We start from the raw sequence: 26529 nt of genomic DNA on the forward strand, positions 1-26529 counted from the left end.
GTTTCTTAAAGGCATAGTAGATCCATACTGGAGCTCATTTACACCATTTACTCAGCACCTGTTTTCTCACTGTCTCAGGTGTCTGGGCTGTTTTGGTTATGAGTAAGCACAGTGGAGAGCCAGTAAGCGGGTGTGTTTGTTGTGTTGGGGTTTGAGCTACCAGTCAGTGGGTCTTGAGGTTGGTTTGTGGTCTCCGGTGCCCTGCTGACCCTTATAAGCATTAAGACCAGCACATGGGAAATCTGGGTGAAAGTCTGCCAGGCAGCTGACTGCTGGGCTCAGGCTTCAGGGAAATATCAGCAACCCAACCTCTGCAAAAGTTCAAAAATAAAACTTACATGAATGGAAAACATTCTAGGTGCCTGGTTTAACTAGCACTTCAAAGCCCGACATTGGCAGAGATGGCCGTGTGCCTTCAGCTTGAGGCAAAAAGAGCAACAAATCCAAGTCACGAATGTCCAAGATGGGGTTCCGCTAAAATAGTAGGACCACCAATGTCGGTAAAGTTTCCAAATGTGTGTTATGTTTTAAAGCAAGGCTAGACTTGTTTCAGGGTAACAAACTTTCATCATCATAACAACATCAAAAGTCCTTATTTGTATTTTTCCCTGTATCGGCTTAGCGTAGTTGATTGCTTTTTTAACACGATAGTGCAGTCAGTTCTCTATAAATATATGCTAAGAGCACAATGATGGAGTTGTACATTTCGGATTATTTTCTGTTTTAAATACAGTTAGCGCAATATTTTGAATTAAATGAATCTGATTTTTACTTAGTTACGTTCTAGCCATTCATATTCTTTTACTGATTCCTTTTTCCTGATACATGTCTTCGTTATGTAGATAAGCACATCTATACTGCTTTGTGATTGATGTTAAAGGCCAGTCTTTTTTAATCTGTAAAATATTTGTATGTATAAAACATGTTTTATGCCTTTGTCACTATGATGTAAGCAGAATCAGTAAAGCAAACACTGGGTTGCAGTTAGCAACCTGGTAAACAGAAAGAAAGCCAGAACTCCTTATTAATCAATTGGGATTGCTGCATCTGTGGTGTTTGCATCAGGAAAATAACTGTCCCTTTGGATCCTGGAGTCGGCCTGTTTGAGCTTTGATGGGATTTACATGAGCCACCCGTTGAACCAGGAGCTGGCCTGGTTTTAAACAAGCCTCCCGCTGAATAAACAGAAGCTGTGGAGGTCTGGCGGAGCAGCCATTCTTAAATATGGTCAGGATGCTCTGAATTTATTTTGCTTCTGCTGTCTCTCCTGCAATGACGTCCATAGAGGTATGCCGCTCTAGCTGCCTTTATCGGTTCCTTTTGGTGTCTCTTGGTTTTGCGCTTGGCTGCCTCACTGCTCCACGGGTGCCATGTTATGGATGGGCCCTGTGGGCCTTGGCTGTCATGTTGACTTTAGCAGAGAAGCATCGGAAATGCCCATGTCACCTCTCAGCTGCTCACTCCTGCTGTAATTTAAGAAGTCGTACACTGTGCAAGAGCAAACACCGAGCTGCCTGAGCTATCAGCTGCCAGTGGTTTGAAAATAAACGATCTTGAGAGCAAACAGACACAAAGGAAATATGAAATAATTCATTTTTGTCCGCTCTGCTTAGCGTGAAGTGAGCGTCCTTCGGCCTGGGAATGCATCCAGGCAGCGCAGTAATAAAAATATTTACTAAACAAAAGCCTCCCTGAGACAGACCCCACCAGCACTGCCCAGAAACAGTGGAGAGCAGTACAGCCTTTTACTGGCACTTTCCTTCTCTTCCTCTGCATCTTCCTCATCTGCCAAAGGCTCCGGTGACGTTGCCGCTTTTGTCTTCAGACAGTTTGTCTCTGATCTGTCATAGCGGTGATTTAGAGGCGCTTCTGCTCCCCAATGTTTCTCAGAAGTGCTGTGCGAACTCATCAATAAACCAACTGAATCGAGTATTATTCACTGTTCAGACCAAAGCTGCCTTTGTGTTTCACTTATTGAATGCAAAATGATTTCAGAATAATCCTGGTATCAGCAGATATTTGCTTTAAAAATTAATATTTGCTAGATGTTAATAATTAACTAATATTTGAAGGTTATATTTGATTATGTAGTAGCAGTAGTGTGTAGTGATATGAATATTTTGTAGCAGTAGTGGGCTTTTGAGCTAAAATATTTCATACATTTTACTGCATTCTACAAAAAGGTTGCGTTTCTGTGTATTGTGTATCCAAGTGGATTTTTGTATTCATATATATGAATTTAACAGGCTAGCATAATATTTTGATATTTGTATTAAATACGATCTTGTTGTCTATCATTACTGTGCTGGCAGTTTTGGATTGTGGAACTGGACATTTCTCCTCAGGCCTGAATGCGTCCAGCAGGGACGTGTGGTGACCACATGGCTGTTAGCTCTTGGCTCCAAGGAGATGAAAGCCAAGCAGCCCATCTTTTATTCCTCTGGCATATACATAGTGGGGCAACAAAGCACTGCATTTGATCTTGCACAAATGCAAATGAAAGGTGAATGCCTTGCAGTGAATTAACTGGGACTCTAATGCTACGTATGAGAGGAAATCAGCAGTAATGTGGAACATAGTTTTCTAAAGTTTGATAAGAGTCCTATAACAACACAGAAGCATACATCCCACGGGACCCTGCATCCCCTGTGTTCATTTAGTGATTTGTGTTTTTAATGATCCCTGGCTTGTGTTTTATGCCTGGTGAAATTAGCCAGCTTGAAGGAAACGTAGATTAATTGATACAGTCATTTAACCTGGATGTAATAGACAGCTGAAATTACAGTGTCTGACCATTAACAATTACAGCTGTGAGCCCTTGTTAATCTAAATGCAAAGGCAGAGGTGTTTTCCTAGCAGTTATGTCCGCACTTGTAATTAATCAGTTGAGATGAGCAGTTTAATTAGTTTGTATTGATAATTTTGGTACTTTTTCATTTTAAGCACTCTCAACACTCAGCTGCATTCTTACAGAATACTAATATGTAATAGCAGAAAGCTTTGGCTGGACCACAATACTGCAGTTAATAGGGAATGAAACAATTCAGTATTTCAGTAATTATTGTGATATGCCATTACATATTTTCTCCTTTGTATTGATACATACAGCAAATTCATATTGCATTTCATTTAAATATGTAACAAAATCTCCCCAACCCAACTGAATGATGAACCATTATCAAGGGAACAAAGTCCTCAGATGGATAGAGAACAGTCAGTTATCACAAAACCCAAAACACTTAGAGATGATGGTGTCAGAGTCATAATCCATTGATGTTTGCTTTTATTAAACAGCATTTATAACCTAAAATAGGTGTTAGGATTTTCTGTAGATCACATCCCAATGTCTACATTTTCGAAATGTTTGTAATTGTATCAGCAGGTACACACATACTTAAATATAAAACATTAACGATAACTTGAGTTGATGCCTATAAACAATGATAACTAAGGACATTTTGCTTCAGAAACTAAGTACATGGCCTTCAGAGTTACAGAAAACTACTTATATAAACTTACAGTACAATAAAGGAAAAAGTTCCTTTTTTTATATATAATTTTATTATTAAAGTAATTAAGCCAATGGACTGGAACAGGCCCCAAACAAATATAATCCCAAAATGATTTAAATAAACTCAACTGTTTGTGTTTTACAGTGTGGTTAGGTTGTGTCTTGTCAGCGTGTGAATGTTCCAGAGATGAAATCTACCCATCAGAGGGATCTAAGCCCAAGCTCAATATGAGGAACCCAATTAAGATTCCAAACGGCGTTCCGAAGCTTTGCAGAGGAAATGGAGCATACCTATCTCCTTTTGCGGACCAGACGAGTTGGCTTTAAGGAAAATAACAGGAGATTAAGACAGGAAACGCATTGTGAAGCGAAGCGTTGTGCGGCGAGAGACGAGGCCGCTTCATGTGTTTTCAGAAACATTCTTCTCCCATGACTTTGAGGGTTTAGTGAACCTCGTGGACTAATCACCTGTCGCGTCACTATTGCAAAAGCGTGCTTTGTGACTCAGTCAAAATATCCTCCAGCGCATTGCAGGGCTACTTCCCCTTTTGTATAGCTCTGCTCTGAAGCACTCCTGACTGATTTAAAGCAGACTTCAGCCTCAACTTGTGGTGGCTTGGAGCCGGTGGGCCGGATTAATGCCCCCTGTGTGTGGGTGTTGAGGCCTGGGGGATGCATTGTTAAAGCTGAGCACCTGCCGTTTGGATTGTCACTTTATCCCTCTAAGAAATTAACACAAACAATGGCTGGTGGGGGGCTGCTATATCTGTGACCTCCACCTTGTCAGTGTGACCACAGGCTTAATTGAGTTTCAGAGGAAACATTTCTCACTTAACTCCCTGAGCTGTTAGCACATACTGTAGCTGAGTGGCAGAAAGAAAGATGGCTGGATTAAAGGAGAGGTGAAGAGGGCAGCATAGGAAAGAGTCAGGAAAGATAGAGTTAGTGTGATCATTTTCAACTGGTGAGAGCAGGGAAAAAAGCAGTGGGAGGGCAAAACAGTTGCTAAGATATTAACGATATAGGTCAGAACTGTTTTGCTAAGGTTTTCTGTTGTTGTTTTGTCTTTGTTTTTTTGCCCTGTGGCTAATAACAGTGCAACAGCTCCTTTACTGATTGCCATGGAAACAAAACACAAACAAAAAAAAAGTTTTTGACGGGCTGCACTATCTGTTTAAGATGAACAGGGGCAATAATAGTAAGAAATCAAAGTTGATGTTAAAGAGGAGTAAAAAGTGAGTGAGAACCTATTTCACAATTGCAGCTGTAGCATTAGTCTGTTTATAATGACAGATTGATTGTTTGCTGTGTTCCTGATAGGTCAGTCAGGTCATCAAGAAGCAATTTGCTGGTCATTTGAGAAACTCTGCTGAAGAGCAAGGAGGTTTCTGTTACTATGGCCTCAAACTCTGAAATTCAATTCTCATCCTGGAAAATAAGCTGGGCTGCAACTCTTAGCACTTTAGGAGCTTTGTCTACCAAACCTTTATTTTTTGGTCAAACTTTGCATTCCTTTGTTAATCGGTTCACAGATACAGGCATCAGTTTCCGATAACATGATGCTATCTAGCTGGGAGGGTGAAGCGGAAGTTGGCAAAAGCTTCATTCAGGTCAAATGAAGCGTCACTGCTGCTAACACAGTGTCATTGGAAAGCTAAACACACTTTTAGAAGACCACTAACTCCCATTTCTAGTCGTCAGACACTTGTATTGGCTGGTATTGCGCTGGACCTTGTTTATTAGCATAAGCTTTCCGTTGCTTTGTATGTTAAATAGTTTAGGTTGTTCTGTACTTGTATGTAGACTATTTTTGTCATTATACAAGTATAACACAATCTTGAGAGAGTGAGGTATGTAAGAGATGCAGGGGAAAGGGAAAGAGCGCTTTTGAGCAAATGCTGTGTCTCCACAGTGCCCCTCCGCTATTATATGTCTGCAATATGGCTCATATTAGTGCCCCTGATGTGCGTTTTGTGGTGCAGGGAAAGTCTTTTGAAATTCAATATGTCCTTAAATCAGATTTATAAATGTTTATGTATGTTATGAGAAACACACTTGCTGGAGGTAGGCTTGTGTGTGTATGTGTGTGTTCTAGAGTTTTAATTCTTCCAGTGTGGTGTACTGTAACTGAAGTAAACATTGTCTGTGGAGGAAGTTAGTTAGTGTCTAACGCACATTATCTGGAGTGTATACATTTGTAGAGTCAGAACATACAGGGTAACAGCCTGGAAACAAGACAACTGATGCACTCCTGTAGCACATTGCTCATTATAGTGTGGTGTGGCCAGATCAGATGATTCAGGAATGGTTTTCCCAAACAGAAATGTCTCCATGTAATCTGTCTCTCTTATGCTAGAGGCATGCTTTGTGTTTAGCCTCATGTGCTGTGCCGTGGAAGTAATGCACGCTACTGGGCCTTCTGCAGTCCCCGAACAAAGACATTCAAGTGGAATTTGGAGTGATCTGCTTGCTGTTTTATGTCCTGTAATCAAAAACAAAGAAAAGCAACAGTGATTGTAGTTCATTTCAAAATGATATTGATTTTTAATGTATGAAAGGAAAACAGGTAGTTAAACTGCTGCATGAGATATGACTATACAAGGGAGGGTGCAGATCGCTGAGGATGCATCACACTGAGCTGTTCAGGATCAGGTTATTATTGGGAAATGCTTGAGGCATCAAAGAGTATGTTCTACAGATTGTGGGAAAGAGTTATAAAATACTGCTTATTTTGCAGGAGCTGTAGTGCATTTTTAAATAAGCAAATCCACTGTGATGACAATCCTACTTCCTCTAAGACAGGCACTTCCTTTTTTTTTTTTTTACCTCAGAGACTGGATAGATGGAGAGAAAAAGCATACTGCTTCCTTGTAAGGATTTTTGTTCATGGCTGTAAGCATAAACGACAGCAGGTCAGCGTCAAACAGGAATTTAGATTCCTCAAATACCCTTAAAGTATTTTACTTGGAAGAGTAGCAGAACCACGTCAGAGCAGCCTAATATTGAAATAAATTATCAATGTCCAGGACTCCACAAATACTCAGCGATAAAATTTCATCTATGTATTCTGTCAAACTAAAAATCTATGTCCATGGAGTTGAGACCCCACCACAGGGAATAATAATGAATGTGTTTTGTGAACTTTGTGGGATTGCATCTTGCAGGTCCAGAAATATGCATGCCAAAAATTATATTATTACTTTTTATTATTTAATGTGTAAGGCTCCAAGGCTATGTTCCGCTTGTCTTTGCTTGCGGTGATGTAGGTGTAGAGAAGATGGAGAGGATTAGAGTGGTTCTCTGAGGTTCAGTCCTCTAAGTTGGGGCACTAATGCTCACTGGCAGATGCTGGCCTTCAAAGGCAACAGGCCTGAGATCATCTGGAGCAGGTACTGAGTCTGGCGTGCTGAAACTAACCTCTTACTCTCTCTCTCTCTCTCTCTCTCTCTCTCTCTCTCTCTCTGTCTCTCTCTCCTTCTCTCTCATTGTTTAACAGGGACCTGGACAGGAATAACATCACTCGGATCACCAAGGTGGACTTTTCTGGGCTCAAGAACCTGCGAGTTCTGTAAGTAACCTTTCAGTGTCTCTCAAATGGAAAAGCCTTTTCAATCCCAAAAGCGTCCGCATCACCTTGCAGTTGTTTTAGCAGTCAGAGCCATCAAAGTGTTTCAGTTGTGGAACAGATAGGATTACTGTAAGACACAAGTCATAATAAAACACACAGACACTTAATCTCAGTAAATCCAACATATTTAACATGACCTCTCTGACTGAGTGGCGCACTGAAGTCACTGGCTCAGGTTCAGTCAACCTTCAAACTCACTGTGAAGTTTGAGGAATATGGAAGTGTATTCTTTACAGAGCTCCCGCTCTGAACTAAAATAAACAGAAGGCGGTCGGCCTCTCTGAGCTGTGCGGCCTGCTCAAGTTCAGCTAGCGAGCAGCACGCTGCCAGAGCAAGTGTGTTAGGAGCTTAATGACTGTAATCATGGAGTCCTCCGTGCTGTTTACCTCCTGAGGAAGAGCCCATAAAGAGAGAAAGGCATACAGATAAAAATAAATTAGTCAAAAAAAGGAAAATGAAAGAAGGGCCAAGTGGGTGGTGAGAAGAGACGACATTTGGAGGTATGATGGTATGTGCCTTAAAGGGATGGGCGTTATGGGGTTATAGTGTTATGACCATACATTTTGTTTAGATAAGCTTTTCTTAGATGTAATAAGTGTTCAAAGAACTGTAATCAATTATGTGTCTCAAGGGCATCTTTCTACCAGCCCCCTAGTGGCCACTTTAGTATCAGATTGGAAATCAGTCAAAGATTTTTAAATATTTATTTTATTCTTAAATATTTTGAACCAGTATAATTCAGTTATTGGATGTCTGTTATATTAATCAAGGTTCCCTGTATGTGCAATGAAGCCATTTTTGAGTTGTTAATTAGCATACATTCATTATCTGTAACCACTTATTCAGTTCAGGGTCGCGGTGGGTCCGGAGCCTACCCGGAATATCACTGGGCGCAAAGCAGGAACACACCCTGGAGGGGGCGCCAATCCTTCACAGGGTGTTTTATATACACACATTCACACACACACACAACTCTGGAAAACCCCCATAACCAGCTGCCCTCTTGCCCCTGAGACCCGCACTGGACCACTTTATCTCTCCGGAGCGCTGGTACTGTGATCCCCTCCATCTGATAACATGAGACAAGCCTCCCCACACACCTCAGCACACTCTCAAAAGCACTGGTTGTGGACACACTCTCTCACTCTCACAGCTCAATCTTTAAGGAAAAGCCAGCTGCGCTGACCTGAGCGATCCGGTAAGCCTCAGATCTAGTTAGTGCTTAAGGCAAAAACAACAGAGAACACTTTTCAAATGCCATGTGCGTTACTTCAGCCTCCAATGGAGGCGGCTTTTGCCCTTATCCTCAGCTCTGAGAAATCATAGGTGTTTGCCTGTGTCGCACATGTTTCTATAACATACTTCAAAAAACATTGACTGAAAAGTGAAGATAAAAAGAACAGCTATTATTCCTCACCACACACCAAAGCCCATCTGGAGGGGATTGAATAAGATTACTTTTAATGCCAATACATAAACCAGCATGGGACTGATCCCCCATTTGTATGAATAAGCCAGACTGTTATTCAGTCCTAGACTGATGTAAGGCATTGGGCTATAAGACATGTTTGTTATCAGCGAAGAATGTGATAGTTGCAGAAGATTGGATTTAGGCTTTGCCTAGCTGCAGCAAAAGCCAACAAGTTTGTGTTCTTGGCTTTGCTGCACTGAATCTGGGCTTGAGAATCTGTGGTATTCTCATTCAGCATCTTTTCCAAAGCCTCTCCAGAGCCAAGTGTGTCATCTTTTTCTAAAATAAAAAAGCCAAAACCTGGATTAATGTCCTCAGTGCAAAACTTTTGTTTTAAAAACCTATTTATGGCCCTGACAGAGAGTTCCCCATTAGAGGCACTGGATATTTTAGTCCAGCATTAACATTTTTCTTTCCTTAGCCTGTATCATCAACTGCTGGAGTATCTGTCAGTGGCAGTCTGGTGGGCTTCCCATGCATGCCACTGTGTGTTGGCTCTAATTCAGAGAGACACAAATCTAAACAAGATATGTCCACAGAGATGTAGTCCCTTTGTAATGCATCTGGAAAACCTTAGGGGCCCTGCAACACATTCATCGCAGAGAGGAGAACTGAATGTACCCACCAGGACCTCACAGGCATGTCCGACATGAACGCCGACCCACCAGGGTCCACCACACCCTCGGAAGAATCAGGGAGGGAAATCGTTCCTGGTTTTCATGAAGAAAAATCGGCTTATCGTTAACTGTTGTGACAGGATGAATTCACGTTTTGTGGGGTTCTACTTCAGAGGTTGCTCCAACCAATCAGCCTGAGCAATCAGTGTCACAGAGTGGTTGTGGCAGGGAATCTGATCAGATAATGAAGCTGTGCTTCTTCCTTCACAGGCATTTGGAGAACAATCAGATCAGTGTGATTGAGAGAGGAGCATTTCAGGACCTCAAGCAGCTGGAGAGATTGTAAGTATCAGCACTATTAAGCTATTGATATATACCACTGCACAACTGAGAAAGTTCAGAGTTAATGTGTTTATCTGGGCAGTAAGTGATTATTGTTCTGAAAATCAAAAACCCACTAACTTTAGAGTAAATGTGGGGCTTTTCATGTGACTGGGGGAGCTGGCATAACTTCAGTTCCAAAATCCTTTTTAAGGAAGCCCAACATTTATTAATAATTATGTTAAACATGAAATACTCAGTATATCTTTGTCTTTATTTTTTCCCAATATTGTTTTTAGTTTTATACTCAGAAATACAAACACTGCTGGGATAGTTGTCCATTGTAATAGCTGGCTAAGATTTTAAAGCGCGTGACATTTTTTAGAAACATCCTGAGCCGTCTTTAATTTTAAATATTTCTTTTTTTCTGAGTTTCAGTGTTTTGTGATAATTCAGCATTAATGACAGCATGTTTTGTCCATCTGCTTTTGCTTGTGTTCTCCAAGTTACCAATATTACTCAAGGTTCAGCTCTGGCAACAGGATGTTTGGTCATATTTTCCAGAAAAATCTCGACAGTCTATTACAATATCCAAATACGTCTGTTTAATACCAACAGGAAGTGTTTTTAATATGATCATTATTATTATTAAGCAGATTTATTAATTCATTCATTGTCTGTAAGCGCTTAACCAGTTCAAGTTCGCGGTGTGTCCGGAGCCTATCCAGATTCACTGGGCGCAAGGCAGGAACACACTCACACTTTCACTCACACACTACGGACACTTTTAAGTCACCAATCCACCTACCGACATGTGTTTTTGGACCGTGAGAGGAAACCGGAGCACCCGGAGGAAACCCACGCAGACACAGGGAGAACACGCCAAACAGACAGTCCTCACAGACAGTCACCGAGGACGGAACTTGAACATACAACCTCCAGGTGCCTGGGACTGTGACACTACCTGCTGTGCCATCATGCTGCCCTTATTAGAATGCACTTCTAATATAATATTAACACCTGCAGAGAGCTTAATATGATATCTTTTGAAAATGACACAATTCCCTTTAGGTATCTTTTGATTAAGCAAATGAGTTCAAATTGTCAAAATGTGTTCCTTAGTGTAAAGATAATTTTTTTTGCCTTAATAAGGGTAAATTATTGGAAAAATTATTGCAAATTGACAAAGGACACGCAAAATATAATTTGGAAAGCAAGGTCAAGGCTTTTGAAAGGCAGTGTACCTCTATAGGCATGTGCATGAGACTGACCTTGTCTCTCACTCTGAAAAGGCAACCCCTGAGAACAGGAACTTTTAAAAGCATGAAGGTGACATGGATACCTCCAATTTTGAGGGCTGCAGGTTGGCATCTTCATTTGCTCACTGTCATGAGATAGACATCCATTTGCTCTTCGCTGGTGAGACTTTTAACACCTCTGAGTGAAGCTGACCAGTGGGTCAAGCCAAACAAGCAGGCCATTGCTACATATGGACAAGGTCAGGCTCAGACTACACAGCTGGCTGGGGACAGACCTCGTCATAGACTCTGAGTTTGTGTGTGAATTGTTTGAGCTTTTCTCTTGTCTGTGAAGATGTGTGTGGTTCTGTCAGTGTAGGGCGAAATCCGTTGCACACTGGCAGCATGTAAAAATAAAAAAAGGAAAAGCAAATTGAGAGGGCCGTCAGCCGTCACTGGTGTGCGATCATGGGTGCGCGATCATGGGTGCGTTTATTACAACTCCTTCAAATTTTACTCAACATCTGCCTCATCAGATGTGTATTTGCCATGGTGTTGTGCTGTGCATTCCTCTGCCCATCACTCACATTAGGAATTTCACAGTGGTTTAACCCCGCGTGTCCCCAGTGACCCAGGATGACCAATGTGACAGTGACTCAGCCTTATGCCCCACACGTCCATTCATATTCCTTTCAGTGTTTGGGTAGTAACTCTATTACATCTCTCAGACTTTAATGATAATATTTATAAAAGCTTGGAAAAAGTAACCTTGCTACTCATCTCCTCATTATTTTAACCTCTAAATTTGGAACGAATCACACAAGAAAAACATTATTTCTTTCATGGCTTTATTTAGGGGGAAATAGCCAGTCACAGCTAATCTCAGGAACTTAATTCAAAAGACATGTCGATATTCCTGTCTGTGAACAAGATACAAATAAAGGCTGCTGTTTTTTGAAAACATAGAATGTTGTAACTAGAAAAAGACTAAAAAAGAGATGCCTTGAAATAAAATCTAAAGCTCTCAGAGGTGGTTCTGAATAAAAAAGAGCCTGGTGTACACAGTTGAAGTTGAGTCTCACTCAGTGCTTCATGCTGATGGAGTAAATAGACAAATTACTGATCCATTTTACAGTTTACTGGTTTACAGCTTATAGTTTTCGTCACACTCATGTTGTACGTTCCTAATTGAAGTTGCTAAGTCAACCAGTGTGGCAAAGCCTTTCTTACATCAGAGCTTCTGTAAAAGTGTGGACATTCAGGTCCAGACATATTCCAAATTTGTCCTTTCACACATGTAACGTGCAGCTGGAGTTTTTCAGTGTCAGACACGTTCTCACAGATGGATATGTTCTCTGCGCTTTAGAAGAAGTACCGCTTATTGATGAAATATATGCATTAAATGCATCAAACAAAATACTGTACACTTACGTAATATGATTTGTGTTTTCTGATTCAAATCTATTATGACAAGAATTGGTAATGTAATACACTACTTTGTTCCCACATTATAGATCATTGTTAATTATACCACAGTTAGTTCTGACCCTGCACTGTGATTGGCTGAGAGACATTCCAGGAGTGCCAATGATACATAATAATGGCACTCTGACCCAGGGTCTTCAGGTATCTCTCCGTAAAATACATGTAACCTAGCAACGACGCCAGCGCTTACAAGACAGAACTGTGCCTGGACTTTTTCACCCAATGGGGAATTGTTTTTTTCGTTTGCGCATTTTATTTTGAACAGTGTAAAGGGTAATGGCGCAGTGGACCATTATCTGCTTTCTGATTTGTAAACAAAGAAGACTGGAAATAATCAATAATAAAAAAAACACCAGTAAATTGGCTACGTCGGTGTAGTTTCTGTGATTGTGTCTAAACTCAAGTCGAGGCACGTCTTTTTTTTCTCCGTTTTGCTCTCGTCCACCAACTCTGCAGCACGGCTCTTGAGCGATACTCTAAACAGAGAGAACTAAAAGAGCTAAAAGGAAAGGAACTATTCTTTTATGTGGAGATTTGATAAACAAACAAATAATTTTTCATTGTCTTCTTTATCTTAAAACCTATTAATAAATGGCGATGACAAACTGTGGTATAATCGCAATAATACACTCGAGGTTTGTGCTATAATGTGAGATGTGTACTGATCTTCGGCACTCGTACTAATATCTCATGTTATAGCCCTCCCTCTCATGTATTATTGCTTAATTGCTGTATGACAGTTTCTGAAACCAGTAAACATTAAAAGCAATATTCTGACCAAACTTTGAATCATTATCAGCTTAATTTTCATGTCCACAAATGTGTAAAATTAATACATAATACATTAATACATAACATTTATTCATCTTTTGAAATCAAGGATATTAACTGGGAATCTGTTCCCTATTTTTGCGGTTACACTTTAGATTTTCTATTAGAATATTTCTCTAAAGATTACTAATGCCATAGATGTGACATGTCACATGACGTGTGATTAGATAAGTACTTATTTCCCCAAGGTATGTGACTTTCTGTGTGTTTATTCACTTGCACAAAATCAAAGTCACTATAATTCAGACTCAGTAGATCATTTAAATACTTTTTTTATTTAAAGAGTAGGCATGTTGCCAGCATTTAGAGGTTCCATGACTTAATAATTTGAGCAAATTAAAAGGTAGAATTAACTATATTCTCTTTCTAAATGAGTTATTCTTATAAACAACTCAGACTTGTATATCACTGGATAATAATATGTTGGCAGAGTGCTACAGAACCAGTGTTACTCTCTCCTCTCAGAACATAATCTGGTAGAAAGACGGCCAAAACCAAGGGAAGAGACATTTTTAAGAGCATGAGGTTTTTAGATTGCATATTCTTCACATGGTGCTCAAAATAGAACAGGCTCTCATTTATGGGACATAACTACAGTTCAGCGAGGGGCAAAAGTCTAGACTGACATCAAAGCCTTGCAAAACAGCATCAAATTTGTCTTCTGCTGTTGAAAAAAAAAAAAAACTCTGCAATTCCAAAAGCAAGCTGCTGTCTCTCTGTCAGGTCTGGCTAGGGCGGGTTGTAGCTATCAGCTCTAACTGATAGCGACTCTCGCGGCGCCGTGTTGAAAGCCGATACAACACTGAGAATCCCTTTCTTTGCGTCTGCTGATGTCATGAAGGTGGATGGAGTAAGACTGAGGGAGATGACAGAAATTATCCTCCACTGCATGCCTTCAGCCTGGCCCATGACCCACTGGGTCACCATTATCCACTCCTCTTCTGATTAAAACCCCCTGCTCCCCTGTTTAAGGGTCAGGCCATGAAAGCCCTCAGTCAGTCTGGGGAGCCTCATGAGAAAGGATCACAGCTTTTAACAGCTTGCTGTGGGAGATAACCTAGACCATCTTCAGAGGAAGTCAATGTCTTTCCCAGTGGTTGCGGCACAGCTGTAACCTGTGACCCCAGGAAGCTTTCTGTGTTCCTGGATCCAATGGCCAGGTCGACTTGGCCGATTGCACCGATCAGAAAGATTGATTGGGTTCTTTGTGTGCCATTTGTGTTTGCCCTCTCTTGCCATCAATCTCTGTTCTCTGTGCCAGGACATATGTTTGTGTGTGTCAGCTTTCTGTCAGCGGGCAATGTCAAATAGTCATAAGCTCTTGCCCTTTGCCTCTTGTTTTTCATTTCAAATGTACTTGCATCTCATTGTCCCTAACAAAAAGGCGTTTGCACGCAGTTTTAGTTGTCTCTATTGTTTGTCTTGCATAGGGCTGGGCAATTAATTGAATATTAATCATAATTGACATTCAGAACTTCTAATCAACATGATTTAGTCTATATCAATTATATCAATTATTATTGTTCTGTTATGTCCCCACTGTGTACTGTCCCTTTAAAACTATGCTACTAAGCTGTAGTCACGTGATTCTGCCCCTATCTGCCACATGGAAGCAACCTCGGCAGAGGCCGACCAAGCTACTTGAGCAGCTCGTACCAAAGAAAAATACAGCACCTGTGGTTTGGACGTGCTGTGTTTTGGCTATAATTAAGATGACTGCTCAAAAAACAAGAGATGAATACGCTTCCAGCAACATTAGAAAAATATCCCAGCTTTAATACCGGAGTATATTTACAGTACAGGCCTCGTCACTGAAGTATAATGGTCAAAAATACAAAAAAACTGTTCATTAATCATAATCGTGCTAAAATGTACAATTAATCATTTTTGAAACTGATTTGCGCTCATATCGCTCAGCACAAGTCTTGCATTTCACTCCTCCACTCATGACTGCTGTGGTATCGACCACTTTAACTGTCGTCCTTCTCTCTCCTCACAGGCGTCTGAACCGGAACAGGCTGCAGATTCTGCCGGAGCTGCTGTTCCAGTCCACACCCAAGCTGGGTCGCTTGTAAGTCCCTGCACTCCTCTTTGATTTTTCAGCTCAGAAAAAAAGAAAACAAGTGAAAAAAAGCAGCCAGTCAAACTTTCCCTGCTGTTTTAATTTTGATCATTGTCCTGGAAAGGAGCTTGCTCAAATATTTGTTTTTCCCCAAATAACGCTGCTTAAAGAGGACACTGTCAGCGCCGCGTTGTGCACCATGTTATTCCTCCTCCAGATGTGGCTCTTTTATACGGGCCAAGGGCCTGAGCAGGCGTAAGGTGACACAGCCGCGTACTGTGCTCCTGACAGTGAGGTGAAGGTGTGTTATGAGGGAATGTTTTCCTTGGACAGACCGGATTCCTGTTCCTGAATATCATTTGCCTGTTTGGGCTTTGAATCAGGGGCCAGTCGACTCAGCTTTCTCTGGCCTAGCTGCCGGGGAAGACTTCATCTGTGAGTTTACAGTCTTTAGTGAAGCAAGCTCACTCTGGTTATGCCTCGAGTCGGACCAGGGGTTAAGCTTTATTAGTGTTGATTTTGGGGTGCTCTGTGCAAGTGGAAGTAAATGTGACACGGACAGGAGCCGCTCTGGGTGCTTTTCAACATCTTTAGCAACTTGTGAGTGGCGTTTTGTTTCTGAGCGGTTTCCATGAGGCCGACAGAGGTTAAGCTGTTGCTCCTGGGAAGATCCAGCGGACTTGTTCACACGGCACGAAACTCAATTTCGTTGTGCTGATGTTTGATACACGGCTGATGGCAGCGATTAGGATTCGGTTTACAGACGTGAAATTCTCTTTTTATGTCAGCCACGGCTCACAGAGCAGCCTTTAATATTTCCTCGCTGGATATCAGAGCCTTTGCAGAAACAATCACCAGGAATGATGGTTTCATTTCCTCCTTGTTGCCAGCAGTTTCATAAAAGCATTATTGGCAATGATATTCTTATTTATCATGACTTAATAAGCGTTCTCTTAGGTTGTAGACAGTTGCGAAGGAGTGGAAAAGACGAGGGAAAGCCAGGCATACACGCTAAATCCACCATTCTTATCCCCTCACCATCACTTTAAATTATAGTGTTTGATGTTTTTTTTCCTCTTTTCTTTGGCATTTGCTAAAACTAAACTAGAGTCTCCATAATTAAGGTTGTGCAGGGCGGAGGTGGCTTATGGGGAAGCTCATAACCTTGCCTTGTCAGAGTTGGTTACACTCAGTGATGATAGTGTGATATGAATGGCCTCACCCCTAACCCTCCCAATAAAACCCTCAGGCCTGGCCAGCTGGACGGAGCAGTCTGAACACATCCCACTCAGGACAGGGTTAGCCAGACCTAGGCCTGCCCTGATCATAAGGGTGGAAACACTGACAGGGGTCAGGGAAAGGTAACGAGTTCATTCCCTTTGAGGAAGACCCAGCTGGGATGGGCGTGCGATGCTAAGTTAGAAAAAGAAAACAAAATGGATAGTGTATAATGCATTAGGTACTTTACTGAGCCTGTGTTACGGAGCCATTGGGAACATTAGGGCAAGCAGCTGATATCGCATGTCATGTTCAACAATATCAAAGCTACGACGATATATATGGCTATTATTCAACTGAAAATATGTCGGTATGACTGAAAACTGAAAATAATCAGTAAACGTATAGTTCAGTAGGTACAAGGCACTAAATAAATGCTCCTAATAGACTAGGCTGCTCTTAAAGCGTCATCATGAACTAAAACTTCTATTTTATGAGGTGTTTATGTTATGTTGTATCATATTACAGACTCAGTAACAATTTTGTATCGCTTTTGTGCATTTTTCACTCCAGACCCAGCATTAGGAAACCATACGTCATTCAAAATCTAGATCCTAAGAAATAATAGCATTCATTCTTTCATTGTCTGAAACCGCATGTCCAGTTCAGGATCACGGTAGTTCCAGAGCCTACCCAGAATCACTGGGCGTAAGTCGGGAACACACACTGGAGGGGGCGCCAGTAGAAATAATAACGATTCTCTCAAATGGTCCTAAACATTTTTGAAGGAATATTTACATTGAAAACTAAACAAAATTATTATTGTTTTTGGAAAAAACAACAAAAACCCAGAGCACATATAGTCTTCCATTTTCCAAATACATCAGCACAAAAGGTGTTTCCCAGTCTTTAAAACAAGATCTAGAGGCTAATACTGCAACTGTATGAAGGCATTTTTGCAAGAGATGCAATAAGATGCAAGTGGTTACATTTTCCTGTTTAGCCGCAGTGTTCTTTTCATAAATAACAGTGAATGTAATGTTTTAATTGTGTATGCAGTTGGGCATTCAAGCACTATTAGTTTAAAAATGCTGTTATTTGAAGAGAAAAATATGATTAATGTGCATGCAGGGAAAGGGATGAGGTAAGGCAAAAAGGTCTGGATTGATGATAGCAAAAGCAGAGAGGCTGTGGGAAGAAAAGACATGACCCCACAGTGGCAGGCCCAGGTGTGGGGAGACGGGCCAGGACATATGGGTCTGTGGGCCAGTTACTGAAGGCAGAGTGGGCAGTGTAAGAGCTGCTGTTAGAGGACCGTGATGAGCGGTGTGGTCCGTTTGTGGTCAGTGCTCTGTATGTGTGTGTGTGTGTGGAGCTGCACTGCCTTGAAGGAAAGAATGTGATTGCAGTTATAGACCTTATCCTCTGCTCTGTGTGGGCCAAGATATTTGCCTCTTACACACACTCACACACACATATTCATGCAATCTAAGGGCTTGGTTTGGTTCAGCTTCCTCCTCCTTTCCCCATGTTTCATGCTGATGGATAATAGAAAGCAAATGAAGAATTAGAGAGAGGCCATGAATATGCCTGCTCCTATTTATTAATGGTGGCGCTGAGTGGGCCTCCATATTAACTCCGCTTCCTGTGCACAGTCAGGCCCCAGTGTTAGAGCACAGGGTATTTTACTCAGCGATAGCCACAGAGCTCAACCGCTCCCCGCCATTACACTGAGCTCAGATTGCATGCGATTGGTGTGATTTAGGGGAAGACATTGAGCACAATACAAGATCTTGCTTCTCTTTCTGCCAGTCCAGAGCTCTTTCTCCCTCTTCATTCTCTATTTTCTCTGCACAATAATGCTTGTGAAGATGAGCAGTTGGGTCTTTCAGGATGTGATGATGGCCTGTCATGAGCGGTTTGATGGATCGTGCCTGCAGTTTGCCTGACGCCTGCCACAGGCGTAAAAGGCAGCGCCCAGGCCAGGCTCTCGTCTGACTTGACATTCTGAGAATGCGCAGAATTGTTTGCCTACGGTTTGTTTTTGCATCATGAAGAACTCCTTTGTGTTCCCCTCCACGCCCCCACTCTGCTAAGTTTGTTTTCTTTTCACAGCACTTATTTATTAGAAACAAACCACCCTCCTCACACAGGGCACTGTTTTCTGCTCCTGTTAGCCTGATGTGCTGGAGCTCTGAAACCCAGATGGAAGGCAGCCCCGGTCCTCTCCACCCAGAAAATCCAAACCATCACGCCCCGGCCTGCATCACTAACGTGTGACTGTGGTGCTCTCTGGGACTGCTCTGACGCAGCCGGTTGGCTAGCGTAACGAAGTGCTTGGCAGTGCTTTCCAAATGTCTTCCGTACAACTGTATTTTTTACTAAATCCCTTGTAATATGCACTGTAATTACCTCTTAACACACTCTTGTAACTTAAGGGCAATAACCAGATGCGCCGATGGCACAGGCATTTGCATGATAATTACAGTAATTGTATATTGCTGTGTAAAGTGGTGCATTTTTTGTAGGCCGCAATAGCTGGCTAATAGTTCAGCGTGTCTCCAGCGTATAAACCATGGAGCTGTGGCTCAGTGTTGGAACAGCGGCCCACTGATTGTTTTCAGAGAAACGAAGCCTCCTAGAATCCAGCCAAACGTCTTCCAAAATAGGGCTGGGCTCAGCCGGTCTCAAACGGCCAGACAGCTTTGTGATTTACTCCAAAGACATATTTAGATAAATATAAGCTACAAAGACTTCGGAGCACTGATGGAGAGCCAGCTCCATCCGGAAAGCTCAACAGAAAAGCTGAACTTTTTTTTTTTTTTTTTCCGTTAATACTGTTGGTTTTCTCCACAGTGAACTGCCTTGTTTGCATGCAATGGGAGGCTTGGAAAGCACTCAAGGCAAAGCAGGTAAAGGGTGGGAGATGTACTGTCCCACAGGATTACATCAAACATTGGAATGTAAGGCTCTCGATTAAGCTTCAGCAGGAACGACACCAATTAGAGAGACCCTGTTCTCCTGACCTTTGCGTGCAGGTGTAGCTTCATTGCTAGCTGCCTAAGTGTGTATAGGCTTAACCCTGACCGAAATGCTTATCATTACCCCAGGTACCTACCCTTGAGATTTTGCTCACATCACCATTCTTTGTTTCCACCGACAGACAAAAGACAGGAGTAAATAAAGCCGTTTACACATACACATATTTTTTACCTAAGATGGCAGTTCCTTCACCTACCCTCAGTGCCCATGTGCATGGAGAAAAATGAAGGGTTAAAAGCTGTATGCAGATGTGAGCGTGTAGATTAGTATATGCCAAGTTTTCTAATGCTTTAACACAAGCACCTTGATCTGCAGTTAGCAGCTGAAGGCAGACTGCATCGGAACATTGCCAGGGTTTTGGCCATGTATTTTATAGAGCAAAGGATTTATATGTATGTAGTGTGCACTGAAACAGCAAGCGACACATGGTAGCAATTTAGGTTTCCAAATAAAGGTAAAGCATGTAAAGGAGAAGGAGTGTTTTGGTTTTACATTAATATCATTAATGTCTCTTACTTTTTTTATTTCAGCTGGGAGGAATGCATGTGCAGATGAGCTTGGTCTCTGAGCAGTCTGTAAAGCTGGAATCTTTCTGCGTTATGTCATTTTACCTCAGGTTTTTGAGCCATGTGTCCCCCATTGTCTTTAAAAACAAGGGAGTCTCAATCACCAAGTTATGAAACTGCAGAAAAAAGTTTTTATTTCTTTGTTGTTGGCTTCTTGATATGTTTTTTTTTCCATCCACCAAGGGTTGCTGGCCAAGATATTGTTATACATTCCTCAAATATGTTAAATCGTGTCCTCTCTCTGAACTTTGATGATTTGGAAAGTTTCTGTAGTTCTCTTTTGGACCATACGTAGACATGTGGACACAGTGGTCTAGGTGGAGGTGACCACACTGCTAGAAATGGATGGACAGGACGGGATAGCTGTAGGTCGTTATTGTGTTTTGGTGGCCTCTGGGAGCATGTTTTGCTTTATTTATGGGAGGGATTAGAGGGGAGTGTAGCTTATATAAATCTGTATCATGGTGTGGGGCCCACAGAGCCACCCAGTGTTCTAAACGCTGCACTGCTTTTTGAAATGGACCTCCATATTTGTATGCTAACTACATTCAGTACAGCGCTAGTTTATGGCTTACAGAGCACATGTGAGGGCTACGTAAACTAGCAGACCTAGAGTAGGAACAAGACAATGTAAAAAGGGAGAAAGGAAAAGAAAGGAGAAAAAAAGCTCCCATGGGTCGCTGCCTCCGCCGGCTACACCAGTGATTTAATTTGTTTAAGCAAAGTCTGATTGTTACAAATTAGCTGGATATTTTTTATCACTCTTGTAATTACTTACCCAGAGGCTTGTTTCAAACACATATCTGCACTCCACCACACAGTTATTATCACAGATAACCATCTAGTCCTGTGGTGGTCATTGTGGAGCTGCCGGAGGAATTTTTTTTCCGCCTACTCTAGCTTTTATGGCTTTCTTTAAATGAGAATTAATCTCCTTCTGAAACTTTCATAAACACAGATTTGCTCCTTTCATTGCACATGTTTTACATTAATTATATGCATTTTTACAGTACGTTTTTCAGAGGCCCTTTCTTTATTTAATTCCTGGAAGTTCAACTGTGGCTTTCAAGTTTTCAAGATTTTTTAACATAAGGTAAAAACAGAACTGGAAATATATATAAGCCCGTATCATACTGAATATCATATAATATCGTAAAGAAGGTAAAAATACTACACAAAATTAAATAGAAATTTGAAATTTTTCATTAAGTGTGTCCAACCTTGTCCTTCACTGCAATTTTTTATTTATTTATTTTTGCTTTTCATATACCAAATACAGTGATGTTGTGGAGTTTGGAGTCAATCTGTTGTTCAGAGAACATCAGGAGCTCCTTTTTTCCTTCTTCATCTTTATCCTTTTCTCAGTAAGGGCTTCTTCATTGCTCTCTCTTCAGTGCCTTTCAGAAACATAGTGTTGTGTTGTCTTTTCACGGTGGAAGGACGGTTAAAAGCACTTTTGGATTTATTTCAAATCTGAATCAGGAGTGGGTGTGGATTTTTTTGCTGTTTCTCACAGATTAAAGCTTTAAGTAACGTTTGTCTGTTGATGACACTTTGGGTGGTCTATTAGTTGTTAGGAATCCTTTATTGTTTTTTCCCTTGTCCTTGTGACGTCCCTGTGTTTTATGGGAGCTGATTATCTTAGATTTAAACTAACCCAAACAACCCCGGGGTAATTAATATCTGGTACTTGATATGTATTTTGGCTGGAAATTATATTAATTAAACAAATGAAGGATGTTTTCTGACTTTTACACTGTAGCGTGTAAATACATTTTAATACTTTTGTATCATTGCCTTTTTATAATTGACCTTTTTAGTGTTATTTACAGTGGTGTTTAGACAGTAAGATTGATCAGCTATTTTAAAGGGTAGAAACTCAAAGTCTCGTTGGTCAAAGAAGGTCAGCCTATGGTGTGTGATCTGCTTGGTAAATATTGGACTATGCTAATTGTGTTCAAGGAGAAAGGAATTTCATTACATGAACTATTTCAGCAGATAGGCTGTATGTAGACAGAGCTGTTTGAAGATCTGGAATATAAGTTCTTTGAGGAAAATAAATGACCTTAGTTGATGTAAATATTTAAAGCCTTGTTTGTTTATATTATATTATAGAACATTAGCTAAGATGTACGAAGGGTGAACAGAAGACAAAAATGCTCTTCTTTTAACAGTGTTTAGTCTCCATTGCACTTTGGTGGGATCTCAAGCTTTCCTGTAGTGGACGGGTCAGGTTGTGAAACTGCCTAAACTAGCTTCTGTAGAAAGAGAAAGGCAGACTGTGTGATGTGTTTGTGAAATGAAACTTAGACAGAGTCTCGAGGAGTAGATTAAAATGCAGTAACATCCCTAATGCTCCATTAAAGGATTATTTTCAAGCATGGGATATCAGCAGGGAACTCGTTTCCAGAGCTGTGCAATGACATTATAAGCCAAAATGAGCAGTACTTACAGATAGAATGCAACTCTTTCTTGTCTCTTTGTTAAATTCAGATTCTAACAAAAGTCTAATTGTCAGGTACACAATGAGAGTACTGGCTGGCTCAGATATTTGCCAGCATATTTAACTTAAAGCTCTTTTCTAATAGTGCATGTGATCAGATTCAGCCCAGACAGTGGATAGAAAAAAAAAGAGAGAGAGAGAGAGAGAGAGAGAGAGAGAGAGAGAGAGAGAGAGAGAGAGAGAGAGAGTGAGAGAGTGAGAGAGTGAGAGAGTGAGAGAGTGAGTGAGTGAGTGAGTGAGAGAGAGAGAGAGAGAGAGAGAGAGAGAGAGAGGTAGCATGCAGCAGATAGTGTCCCCTGCCTCCTTCAGGGCTAGGAGAGAGCTGAGCCCTAATGCAGCGTGTTGATTGAGGGCGCCTGTAATTTGGGAAATAGTTCAGGGCCATTATACGCCGGGGTGTTTATCACAGGTGGTTCCCATGACAACTGGTCAAGATGGTAATTGGATTTAAATGGGCAGAACTGCTTGCACATGTTTCAGCGGGCCAGAAGGAATGTACTATAATGGCCATGCGTCCTCACTTTCTCTGTCTGTGTTGTCCTGTCCTCTGTCTCCACCAAGCACTTAGACTAATGTTTTGCCTTCAGTGTTTTTTTATTTTTAAAAACATTGCCTAAATGTAGAGTAGTCAATGATAAAAGAGTTTAGAACCAAATCAGGAGTGGCCAGTCTCTCAGACTCTGGGTCTGGAATGGTGGGCTAAACTGTGGTTCACTTTTTCATGCTATCACCATGTATCCTCTTAGTTCACTACTCCTGTTCACTACTGGAAGCACTGAAGTGGTTGAAGGATGAACGTAGACTTAAACCAGTAGTGCACTCTACCTGAGGTACAGAGACACATTTTGGAGCATTAGGCGCAAAGATGGATTGTGGATCTTAAACTCCAGAGTCAGGGTTTTGTTTAGGTTTTAGATTTCCTGAGCACTGCTAAGCCGTTCGACCCATCCCACTCTCCAGCAACCTTACTGGAACTCTTGGCTATGCTGATTGTTTTTGCAAGTGTGAACTAAGCTCAAAAGTGAGCTTCAGGAATGTGCTTTTTACGGATGAAATTGTGCATCTAGGAACAAGGCAAGAAAAACAAACAAAGCCATGTTAGACCTGCAGCACTCGCCCCGACTGGATTTCTCACCCCTGCCAGCAGCGCTGTTGCCCTTCACACAAAACTGAGGAGGAATTCTGACAGCCAGCACATTTGCAGAGAGCATCTGAATCTGTGGTGCTCAGTGCCTGCATATGGTTGCATTCTTTCAGAACGCTGGTTTATACTTCTGTGAAGATGCGAATGTAATTGGATTGTGCTGCAAAAAGTTTATCTTAGTTAGCATGGGAGCCAATGTACACAAGCTGGAAAACTGGGAGCTGTGCTTCACCAGTTATTGGGCATAGAATAGCCGATCGCATACGGGTTTGGACATGATCTAATATGTCACTAAGCCAAATTTCTGAACAGTGAAATTCTCCCTACGAACACAAAACGTTTCCTGAATTTAAAAAATATATTACCATTCATGGATTTCTTTATACATTTGAATCCATTCTGGTTTTGGAAAATGTGACATTTCAACTTGTGTAGTCGTGTGGGAACGTCTGTGCATGACGCCTGCACTTGAGGTTGGCTGCTTGTGAAAATATTGGGATTTGGGCAGAGTTTGGCTCGACTTTTCACATCAGGCTTCATTCAAGCTCAGATTATAACTGTATTCAGAACTGTTCTGGAGTTTGAGGAGTGGGTGAACATGCGAGTGAAAGGTTTGTGATTGCTCTAGAGTCCTTTAGTGTTTAGGATGAGGGCTTGGCTACGTAGGCCAAGGTGTCATGGTGTTGGTGAAATAAGGTCATGCCGGATGGATTGAATCCTAAAGCTGCATGCCCGCAAATTGCAAGTGTAGAGCCGCTGCTCGTTGGTTTTGTGAATGAATACTGCTCACTCTCACAGCCTGTGTTCAGGTGCCAGGCCTCTGTGTGTCATTTTTCAGATGGAACAAAGTGACACGGTTCGGAAAGCCGCCACACAGTGGGGAACCGACTGCGGTGAAGGGACAATTATGGGAGGGTTTGTCTGTGCCCTGGCCACCCGGGATGGCCTGTGTTCAGAGGGCAGTTTACTGTTGGAGCAGTCTGCTGTGCGAGACGCTCTGGTCACTTTATGAGAGGGAGACAAGGAGCTGGCCGTTAGGGTTCACTTCCAGGCTGCCCTGCCTTCAGTCCACATGCAGTTGTCACTTAGCTAATTACAGCTTCTTTTTATGATTCAAGTCCTTGCCCACAGCCAGTATGCTTCAGGCAACAATGGGAAGGTTATGGAGCTAAGTGGAAACAGGCTCCACTTCTCGGCTTCTTCGTTGTTGTTGTTCGCTTTTATCTCCCTGTGCGTCTCCAGAAAGAGAGTTCAGATATTCAAGCCTCTATTAGTCATTCCGGCCACCGCGTGGTGAGGAGTTACTTGGCTGAACTCTGGAGCTGGGTGGTTGGATATTATGCGCCCAGAATGCATGGCTCGGAACTCCCATGCGGCCGGTTGAATATGCATGGCTCATTGCTATAGATACTGACATACATGGGAACTCCAGCGTGTCTTTGTGAAATGAAAAGCTGGGAAATATGCAGATAAATTGTTACATTATGTCTTTTTTCCCCTCTTTTGGCATATTTTTTTTGTGCTCGGAACAGCATATCAAGCCAAGTCCCAAAAGGAGTTCATCTTAAATTGTGATGTGTGTGTGTGTGTGTGCTCAATTGTGTGTGTGTGGCATTTTTTTGTGTGTTATTATAGGGAAGAACAGGATGAGCTTTGTGAGTGAGTGTGCGCGATGTGTTTTCAGTGTTTGCTTATGGATGGATAGGGACTGTTTGAATCAAAGGAAGAGAAGAAAGGGCTGAGTTAGTGGACCAGCTGGACTTGCTGTACTGAAATGATAAATGCTGTCATATTCTCATGAGAATGGTCATGTTATATGGTGAGCTTGCTGGCCATTCTTAGCACTTTTTTTCACAAATATTTTATTGCAGATATTTCTGCTCAAGTGTGCTACTTAATAAAACAAAAATGTAAAACTACACCAGAAGCAGCGTGTGTGTTCTGCTGTCCGGCTGATCTCGCAGAGGTGAACCTGTGATTTCTGCCCATGAAAACAAAGAGGGAGCTCATTTGCATTTAATGGCCGGTAGATGTGAGGGCATATATGGGTTTTACTGCCTTGGTGTTTACTTTTGCAGCCAGACATTATGAGAATCACTGTGGGGTGACAGCCACATAGTCTGACTGAAAAAATCCGGCCTGAGGGCCCAGGGTCCACTGTAGTTTATTATAGCATGGGTCGCTGAGGCGGCCGACTTCACAATGCTTCACACGGAAGGGATAACAGAAACAAAATAACACAGGCCCATATTAGCTGCAGGAATCTTTATCAACAGTGGCTTAGAAAAATATACAAACAACATGAATGAAAAACACAGTGGGACCGAGGGCGAACCCAAACAGAATCTTCGAAGAGGTGCGTCGTCTTTACTGCAGCTGTGACGCGAAAGCCAAGATCGGTCTCACACTCAGATGGCTGCTGCTGCCTTGTTGATTTCAAAGTGAAACAAAAGGCTGATTACGTGTCTGGCAAAAAGCATTTTGTTTAAGAGGACCCCGTTTAAGAACGACAACAAAGCATTCGTTATAGTGCAAGAATAAGAAAGAGGACGAGAATGAGAAGCACAACACATTGTGTTACGTGCCAGTGCCATGTCCAATCCACTATGCGTCTTATTTACTGAGGCAAGAGCAGTGTCACGCCAAGGGAATAATGGGCAAAACACACTAGTCAGTTGTGGAAAAGGTTCAGCAGAATCTTTTGCACCCAAAGACTCTGAGCATGTGCTACCACAAAGAGTAGGCTGCCAGGGGACTGCAGCATTCCAGAACAACTTGTCTTGTATTTGACTTGGGCACATATCACCACATTATTTTTACTCTTACTTTTTTTTTGCTCACATAAACGATTTTTGAAAATTGGATTTACTTGTAGCTATTAATCACAGAGAG

At 41.7% G+C, this 26529-nt stretch overlaps 1 protein-coding gene across 2 annotated transcripts in view; it reads left to right on the top strand.

Annotated features, from left to right (window-relative positions):
• slit3 (slit homolog 3 (Drosophila)) overlaps positions 1-26529 on the top strand; it is a 182397-nt gene that overhangs the window by 4300 nt on the left and 151568 nt on the right. For both annotated transcript variants that reach the window (XM_066648750.1, XM_066648751.1), the window contains exons 2-4: positions 7008-7079; positions 9498-9569; positions 15102-15173. In XM_066648750.1, coding sequence (XP_066504847.1) covers positions 7008-7079; positions 9498-9569; positions 15102-15173 — 216 coding nt within the window. The remainder of the gene's footprint in view (positions 1-7007; positions 7080-9497; positions 9570-15101; positions 15174-26529) is intronic.

This window comes from Hoplias malabaricus, chromosome 17 (genome assembly GCF_029633855.1).
Source record: "Hoplias malabaricus isolate fHopMal1 chromosome 17, fHopMal1.hap1, whole genome shotgun sequence".
NCBI lineage: Eukaryota > Metazoa > Chordata > Actinopteri > Characiformes > Erythrinidae > Hoplias > Hoplias malabaricus.